Source organism: Ips typographus, linkage group LG4 (genome assembly GCF_016097725.1).
Source record: "Ips typographus isolate SLU linkage group LG4, UJ_Ityp_2.0, whole genome shotgun sequence".
In the NCBI taxonomy this organism is placed as follows: Eukaryota; Metazoa; Arthropoda; class Insecta; order Coleoptera; family Curculionidae; genus Ips; species Ips typographus.
The window spans coordinates 3,413,761-3,423,042 of record NC_138425.1 but is presented as its reverse complement, the minus strand read 5'-3'; the positions used below and the strand labels follow the sequence as shown (position 1 = coordinate 3,423,042).

The following is a 9,282-nucleotide window of genomic DNA, read 5'->3' as shown; positions in this document are numbered from 1 at the left end:
TCAAGGTCTTCTCTCCCGCTCTCAGACATCGCTATCCTTTTCTAACCAACACTAACGTTAGATTACGCTTCTCTGTGTTGCGTTTTTACGCTCCTGATTGGTTGCTGTGTTGGTTGAATTGAAAGAGTGAATCTTTGGCCTTTATTAATTTATAATTTATTATGTGGGTAGTCGGCTTTCTTGCAATAAATGATCAGTGTAGTTTATTGGGGGCTCAAAAAATACGTATTTAATAGGTAGTGTGTATTTCCCATTTGGTAGTTTCCAGTGTGATTGATAAATCTGCTAGTTTTACAAATCGTGCGTGTATAGATAAGATCTATACAGTTTCTCTTGCAGAATCAGTGGAGTTTTGAAAAACTCAACTCAAGTCAAAGTACAGTGTGTACAGAACCCCCCTGCAATACAGTTTACTCAGTGTGAGGATCCAAGACGTAAAACAACAAATGTGGGCAGTCTGCTGATGGAGTAGTATTTTTTGATTGCTAATTGTGACTGCTGTTTTATTTCGAAACCCAAGAAGTTGCTACTTAAAACGAAGTTCAAGTCAGCCTTGACTAAATTTTGATATTGAATGAACTGTGGTAAGATTCTCCCATTTTATTATCTGAATCTGACTCTCGCGCTAACGTGAAAGCCACAGCAAAAACGTGTGCCCAAGAACCTAAAAGTGAATATTATAGTTTCCTCTTTTCAATCTCCTTTTTTTGTTAAAGCTAATTTTTGGTTTGTTTTATCTGTGGCCTCATTCGTTTTCAAGCTCCATGGAGCGAGCAGCGCGTTTTTGACGTCACGATGACGTAATTTAGCAAAAGCATAATTTAACCAACTGTCAAATTACGTCATTGTGACGTCAAAAACGCTCTGCTCGCTCCTCGGAGCTTGAAAACGATTGCGGCGTGTACTTCGGATTGACTGAAGATAACTTAATGTTGTTTAGTGACATAAGGTTAGGTTAGAGTGATAGGTTTGATTTTAGGTTTAAGCAGTTTTTGCTATTTTATTACATTTTTGTTTAAAGCTTTCTTATAATATGTTGTGGTTTCATAACCTGATTCTCTGCTCTCATTCGTCCAAGTATTTCGTCTTCGTCCAAGTTATATTCGAGTTTTTTAAGTCACAAAAGCTTCTTTATGGGTTTAAATTCAAAATAACTGTCTGAATTAACATGAAACGTAACAAACACAAGTTGAATCGTAATTTGATCAGATACTTTTTCTTTTTAGCGGGCACAAGGGAAGGCAGCAGCCAAGCCAAATATCCAGTAATTGTGTTCATTCACGGCGAAAGTTATGAATGGAATTCAGGCAACCCTTATGATGGAACTGTTCTGGCCAGTTACGGTGCTGTTGTTGTGGTCACCGTTAATTATCGATTAGGTATTTTGGGTAAGTATTGTTTACTTTAATTATTGCAAAAGCATGTACTGTTTTACCCTAAAGAGAATAAAAATATAGGTTACAAGTAGGTTTACAAGTTTCGCAACAATGAACAGTATACGTAACGCCCCTGAAATTCAAATCAAATGACTTTGCTTTTCATTAAAAGACACCACAAGACATAACCCATGTCAAACTGAACAATTTATTTTCAACCCGAGTGACCTCAATAACAAAATTAAAATCGAATTCGGAACTTTCAAGCCGCAAAATTAATACTAAAACAAGTTCGACATGAAGAATGAACGGTTGATATGGTAATGGATTGAAAGTTGATTAAAATGGTCCGATCTGATCATTAATAACAAAAAATCCTGTCGGGAAGCGAGTGCCTTTTTAATTTGTCAGAGGAGACAAAGCACCTGAGGCCCAAACCGATATTAAATGGAAAACAGGTTGTACTTTACAGCACCCCTGACATACATAACCCGATACGATTTTCCTGAATTAATAAATGTTCTCTCTTTTAGTATACACACACGTATTTTTTTTGGTTGATGTAAAGGAACTACACAAACCACTTTCAGGCAGTGGCAAAAGAGACATTACGAAAATTGCTTGCATTTTCTCTCGCATCTGTCACAATTTCCGCAGCTTGCCATGAAAGAAAACAGCAATCAAAAACTCCTTTCTTTCCATTGAAACAACGCATTGTTCCTCTTTTTGTATCTCGGTGAGTTTTTCTTTCCTATTTTACATATCAGGGCCCCTCACCTGCATCTCGCCCTCGAAGATTCAATGCGGGGATTCCAAATGCGTATTATACAAGACGCGGAAGGAAAATGATGCCATTTGTCAGACCATCTCGTAACGACATCGTAGGGCGGACTCGTTATACGTGTTTTAGCTTGAAAGGAGGATTTACAAAAATGATAAAAAGCAGTTTAACAAGTTTCTAGTCTTTGAAGAATTTATTCCTCTTGTGGTCTGTTATCAATTTGTTGTGTTATTTACGAGATTTCTTCCACAATTAAAATATTTAAGTTAGTGATGGGTAAATTGCCGGTATAGTAAATAGTTTACTCTACCACGAAAATTTTGTAGTGTGTTTCAGGTTATTGGATAGGAAATTTAATAAGAATTCCAAAAATGTGCCTAAAATAATCATTTTTTTACTGCAAGTAAGTTTTACAGGCTGTCTGTCCTTTCAAACTGTGTCTCTGATAGTTGAAATTTTGACACCGCTTTTCTATCTGACTGTATAAAATTTTGTAGTTTTTCAGGTTTTTGAATAAGAAATTTAATGAGGATTCCAAAAATGCGTTTAAAATAGCCTTTTGTTTACTCTAAGTGAGTTTTACAGGCGATTTCGTTCCTGACTGTCCTTTCAAACTGTGTTTCTGGCCGTTCAAATTTTGACATCGCTTTTCTCCATGACTGTACCAAATTTTGTAGTGTTTTTTTACGTTATTAGATAGGAAATTTAATGAGGATTTTAAAAAGGTGCTTAAAACTAACATTTTCTCACTCCAAGTAGGTTTGACAAGCAATTTTGTCTCTAACTGTCAAACTGTGTTCAAAAGTTGCAAATATCAGGGTTTAGGAAAGTTTTCTTCCTATGTTCGATACGAAACGTGTTTCTGAGATTTATGACAGTTAATTTGACAATTATCAGTAAATTATTGGTAAATTATAGATTGTTTCAATATTAATATCTTCAGATTCGCGTCATTTAATTTATCATAATTTAAACATGAAATAATAAAGAAAAATTACGAAAAGCTGAAAATTTTTGTAATTTTTGCAATTTTTGTTTCATAAAAAAGCTATAAGATTGTTACTCATTTGGTACAAGAATAACTTTGTCAGAAACGTTTTACTTCATTTATTTTATTATTGATAAACCAAAATCTCTAAAACAATAAATAACAAATCAAAACAGCCTTTTATTCAGTTTTGTTTTTCATGATTTTATTGTGACAATGTTATTGACGGAAAATTACTTTAATGAAATTAATGACACTCATGACAGGAAAATGATATCTTTCAAGCAAATTTCAATTATGGCTAATTGCACCGACGTAATTAAGGGCACCCTAAGGTTCACCTAGGCTAAGTTGTGATTTGACTGTGACAGATCATGTGCAAAATATCATAGTCAAATTAAAACCTAGTCTAGGGTGCCCTTAAATATGTCGGTGTAATCGGCCCTTAGACCCATAAATTTACTAGTAAAGTTGGAAAATTGGAAAAATTAGCATGTAAGTATAGATTGTAACCAATATAATTGTAGGGCCATTGTCTAGCTTACCTTCCTCACCAATATATAGAGCTTACCGTTTTTCACTTTTTATTAGCATATTCTTGAACAATCCAATTAAATTTATATTGCAAATCAGTGTAAACATTACAATCAGAATCCTACAAAAACCGTCAGGCATATTTCAAGCCCAAGGGCTAAGAATATGGAATTGAAACTAAGTAAATCTCACGCAGAGCTCACATCCGACATTCAGTTAAACAGAATATTTCCTTTCTTCTTGGATCGTATTAATATCGAAGTCAACTCAATTTAAAAAGCTTTTAAAACTTTTGATTTGCTTATCTGGGAGATCCAATGTTTGATCTCGCATATTTCCATTTATAATAGAATTGGAAATATCTGATACACGAAGCAGCAGTTTGAAAAAAGTAATTATTAGCATAAAAAGGAAATTCTTATATTATTCTTCACTAAAAAAGTATGATCAAGCTAATCCTTTTGTAACTAATTTCCAATTTTTAATTTAATCACACTTCAATCATGTTGGAAACTTTTATCCAAACGCATTTGCGTTTGAAGAACTAATTTTAAAAGATTTATATTTGATTATTCATCTTGATTTTCTAGAAAATAACTTGGCAGAGAATGAATATTCCAGAGCCAAAGCAATTGTCTTTTATAATCATATTTTTCTCATAAAATTTTTATTGCTTTACGAGAAACTTGTAGCACAGCTTATTTTAGCAATTCATAAAATCGTTTACCTAGAAAGAACGTCCCGAAATTGCCTTTAAATTAGATGTCACGCTACTCTTTTTCATCACCGTCATAACTTTTAATAACGCACATTAAGGCGTTAACTGGAAATTGGAATTTTTAGGAAATTGTCAGTTGACCGTAGTTTTAACATTGTTGTTGACTTTTTGTTAGTTAAACTGATAACATTTTAGTTTGTGCTGCGCTACTATGAAGTCATTTGGTTTTAGAACTGCAGAACGAAGAGAAAAACAAATAAATTTCTTAAGTTACAGTGCTTATTAACTTTTACTCAGTAACTACTAAAACTTTTATGTAATGCAAGTGAATCTCTCAGTTCAAACTGAATAAATGTTTTGCTATGTGTTAAAAAGTTTCAGAAAACTTAAATGGTACTTGTTTAACAAGTAAATATTTTGCATAGTGTGTAAGTTTTTCTATTTTTCTCACAAGCCAAAAGTACATCTTTGTTCCTTATCAAATGTTCCAGAATAATATCCGGTTTATACTTCCAAATAAAAGAATTAAACATAATGAGTTGAAATTTAAGAGCAAGTTGGATGGTGTCGGAGTAAAGTTTAATTACGACAGAATTTTTGAATGTTGTTTTCTAGTAAGCAACTAAAACAAAGCGAGAGGAAAGTCTGAAAAACTGAAAAACACATCTTAATAATAGATAGCGTAGAAAAGTTTTTGAAAAAAAGTAATCCTTTAGAAGCTTGTTGCCTGCTCAATGTCTAACAAAAACGGAGCAGAAGTTAACGTTGAATTAAAAAAAATCAACAAAGTTTATCATTAATGGAAGAGTTTAACGCGGATGTAATGAATGACAGGAAAATGATTTTTGGGTAAATTCCGCAACAAAAAGTGAAGCAGAAAAGAACAAGGATGATAACCTGGCGACCCGTGTTTCTGCTTTTTGACTTCATATTTGACAGTATACTACAGTATTTACAAAAATCCCAAAAACTAGGAAAGTCTAGGATCAACAGAAGCCTGCAACTGCTAAACGTCAGTGCTGTAAGTTATTAATTTAAAGCGGAAATTAGCGTAAAGTTAAATTAAATCCAAGTGATAAATGGAGCGGCTTTTATGTCCTTTGTTGAAAAGAATCTAATATATTACAGTTACTCCATGAACTAAAGCTCAGGTCTCGTTTCTACCGCGTTTTTTTCGTTTTTTGAGCGGAATAAAATTCCAAATGTTTTCCGGACCCGAAATAAGGTTAAGCGCTTATGTACCTGGTGCAAACTTAAATTCTCCCCCAAGCTGTTACCTGTAGATGGTTTTAATGGTTAGCAAAGAGCTTCTTTCCCCCCGCAGTCTCATTATATGTAAAGCAATTACTAGAAGCGTCGCATTCATGGAGTCTGTCTTTTTCTTGAATGTTCAGGTGTTTTTTATAACATTTCCTGGGTTTTATAACATTTTTTTTCCACGTAAAACGGCTTTTGCTTAGTTATACAGGAGAGGAACAATACTACTAAGTCCTAGTTACCAAATTGGAAGCTTAATAATTTTTCTACTGAGTAGTTGGTCTGAGTATTCACCCAGCGGTTTGACAAGCCCCTGTATATTTTCTCCTTAAACTCTTAGAAAATCTAACCCTATCCTGAAATTTTAGTATATTTTTCATTAAAATTAAACCCTCGTGAATAAAAGTAAATCAGTAAGTTAATATTTGATTATTTAAAAAGTCAATTACAAACAAATGGAATTTTACGCTTTAATATCTTTTGAATGGAATAAATATCTGCTGGTTTACCTTTAACTGAATCCGTGCGAAAATTATTTGCCGTCTGTGGAAAATAAATTGAAACCTAGCCCCCACTAATTGAATTTTAACAATGGAAGCGCAACTAAGACCCAACCACAGCGTTGGCGGAAAAACCTTTATCTATAGGAAAATAGATTGCCATTCGCATAAAAAAACTGAACAACCGCCATTATTTTCGAAAGTTATTTATCATCCAATGGAAGAAAGCGATCCATAAAAATCACCATAAAACATAATAGAAACCTCGTTTGAGACGCTAAATCCTTCGGAAAACGTCTGAACCGATAGAGAATTATTGATGCCTCAAAATGGCCCCGTTGATAACGTGAATTGGAGCTGCGTGCCAGGTGTCCCATCTGGATAGGATTAAGCTTACATTGGAGCGGATTGCTCTTTATTGGTCTTTATTATTTTGGACGGGACATTAGTTAAGATTATTAATCATAGCTAGTTTTGACAAATTGTGAGGCATTTATCAAACATTAATATTACTCATGGTTTACTTGGTCCTTCCAATCTGGATCGCCCTGCTGCTCATCTCTAGAAGTCCATTTCAGTGGCGAATAGTGCTCTTTAGGAGGTTTCTATAATTTGCCATTCTTTGGAGCTATATGTAACTAATAGTGTTATAAATAAGCTTTTTGTTTTATTTGGATGCATTTTTGGTCCCACAGAATTGAATTTAGAAGACACCACTGCTCGTTTTTTATGTTTGATGGACAGTTTTTGTAAAAAGTGCACGGAAATTTCGCTCAAATTGGGATTTCTGCACGAGTAGGGGGGCAGCAACAGTTGAAGATCGACGTAAAATCCAAAAATAAAATACAAAATTGGTCATCCTATTTAAAAAATTTCAAGTTTAAATTTGGAACACCGTGTATACGAATTGATTAAGAATAATTAATAACTAGAGTTAAGGAGGTGTCAAAATACAATAAATCACCCTGTACATTAACATTAGCATTACATTTTGACGAGAAAGCCAACAAAGCTTTAAACTGAACCGATGTCTGAAAATTGAACATAAGCTACTAAGATAACCAGAAGGCAATTAAATCTGCTGCAAACTGGTTCACAATGCAATCCCGCATCTCCTTTTCACTGACCTTTTCTGGTCAACACCGAAACACAAAGTTAAGGTAATACGTGCGGTTCTGCCTGTAATTCCCATATTAATAGTATTTACGCCGTGATTTGTTACAATAGGCGGATGAGGGTAAATTGGTTCGGAGCTTCCGAACAAGACATTGCCAAAATTAATTAGGACTAAGCCGAACGTCATCTTATCGTAAATAGGGTAATTGAACCATAAATTACCAGGCGGGAGATAAAATATTAGGCCTGATAATTCCAAAATCGATTCTTGCCGATCGATCGTAAGCTTTTTAACTAGACAGAAACTTTATTTGGTTTGCTAAGTGACTGTTTTGGTTGCATTATTAGCATTTACATAGCCAGTAGTCAGTAGTTGACTAATAAGATATTTGCATACAATTCCGGCAAGGCATGTTGTTCCATCCAGAGCATTTTAGGGATAACGTTCTTGTGGAACTTGACATCTTGGCATATGCTAATTCCGCTGTAATTGCTTTCGAATTGATTGATTAATTTCGGTTGAGGAGTTTTGGAATAACAACACAAACCTTATTTGAGTCTTCTCTCCAATAGCGACTAAAAGCCTCAAAATAAGATTTAAACTTTACAAGTCTACCATAGTTTTCGCAAACCGCTCCTTTAATATCTAAAGAACTTTGAAGGAAATAGTGAAGCGAAAAGTTTCTAAATTAAATTTAAGAACTTTCCTGACCCTTTACATGTGTCTTTCATGTTGCGAACCTTTTCGATAAATGTCCTTTTCAATTAGGACCCAGAAAAAGTTTATCAAACAACCGAAGTTTTCGTTCGGGGGATTATTTCAGACGAACGTTTTTTTTTCTATTTTAGGTTTTCTGAACGCCAACACCGACCCGTACTCGAAAAACCCGGCGAATTACGGCTTAATGGACCAAATTGCTGCCCTGCATTGGATACAAGAGAATATTGCTTTTTTCGGTGGAGATCATACGAACGTAACACTGTTGGGGCATGGAACTGGGGCTGCTTGTGTTAACTTTCTACTTACGTCAAGTGCTGTACCAGAAGGTGAGTATTACATGTGTTTTAAATTTTGTTTTTAACACGAGTGGATCCTGTTGGCGTCAAAGGTGTATCATTAGGAACCTATCCACAGATCATTAAAGCAACGACTTTCTTTGAGTTGTAGATAAAAGAATTTTAATAATTGATATTTTTACAATTTTATTGTAATCACTTTTCTAGGATTTTCTTAGTGCAAAACTTAAAATGCAAATAATAAACTTTACCTAGTTTGGAAGGCAATTACCGTTAAGCTCCCAAACAATGGCTCGAACACAATATCCCTTTATCTCATTTCGCTGTGGCTTAATCTTAAAGACGTCAGCAGATATTCGGCAAACAAATGGACCACAATGAATTTCAGCTAATGGCTTCTAGCTAAACCATTGATAAAACGGGAATAAACACGAAATAGGCATTATTGTCAGGATTATCAGCATTCACAACCCACACTCTACTCCCATATTCCAACCCTCGCACACGTGTAATTTACTCGTGTTACGTGACTTTCGAATTCTGATTCACCTGCCACGGAATTTAGAGCGGGTTATTGGCATGCAACTTTTAAAGGAAAGTTTTTTGCCTTAAAAACACAACCCCCATGTTTATAAAGTATTGAATTTTTGTTGTTCTTATCCATGTCGTGGATTTTAAGAAAGAATTGTTTTATGATTAAGCTGGCGAATTGCTGAGAAATTTTGAAAAAAGACTGAGTGATTGAATTCAACATCAAATCAAATTTCAAAGAATTATTAATGAACAGTGAGTGAGTGATTGATATTAAAGGCCAACGAATTTTAAAGAAGAATCAAGTAGATCAGTGCCAAAAAAACAGCGGAAGAATTTGTTCAAATGTTTGAATTGGTTAATTACCCAAAAATGTTGTAAATAGTGTGCACCAAAACCAAGAAACCCTTAAAAGGGACATGAAGCACGATGTCAACTTACACATAAAAATAGCGGAAGCAAAA

The 9,282-nt window shown here is 34.3% G+C and overlaps 1 protein-coding gene across 3 annotated transcripts in view; it reads left to right on the top strand.

Annotated features, from left to right (window-relative positions):
• Positions 1 to 9,282, top strand: part of Nlg3 (Neuroligin 3) — a 197,420-nt gene that overhangs the window by 138,528 nt on the left and 49,610 nt on the right. The window contains exons 1-3 of one of the 3 annotated variants that reach the window (XM_081978890.1): positions 176 to 584; positions 1,227 to 1,388; positions 8,120 to 8,317. In XM_081978890.1, coding sequence (XP_081835016.1) covers positions 575 to 584; positions 1,227 to 1,388; positions 8,120 to 8,317 — 370 coding nt within the window. In that variant the 5' untranslated portion in view covers positions 176 to 574. Of the gene's footprint in view, positions 1 to 175; positions 585 to 973; positions 1,176 to 1,226; positions 1,389 to 8,119; positions 8,318 to 9,282 lie in introns of those variants that run through there. The other 2 variants (XM_081978891.1, XM_081978889.1) reach the window with 2 other exon arrangements.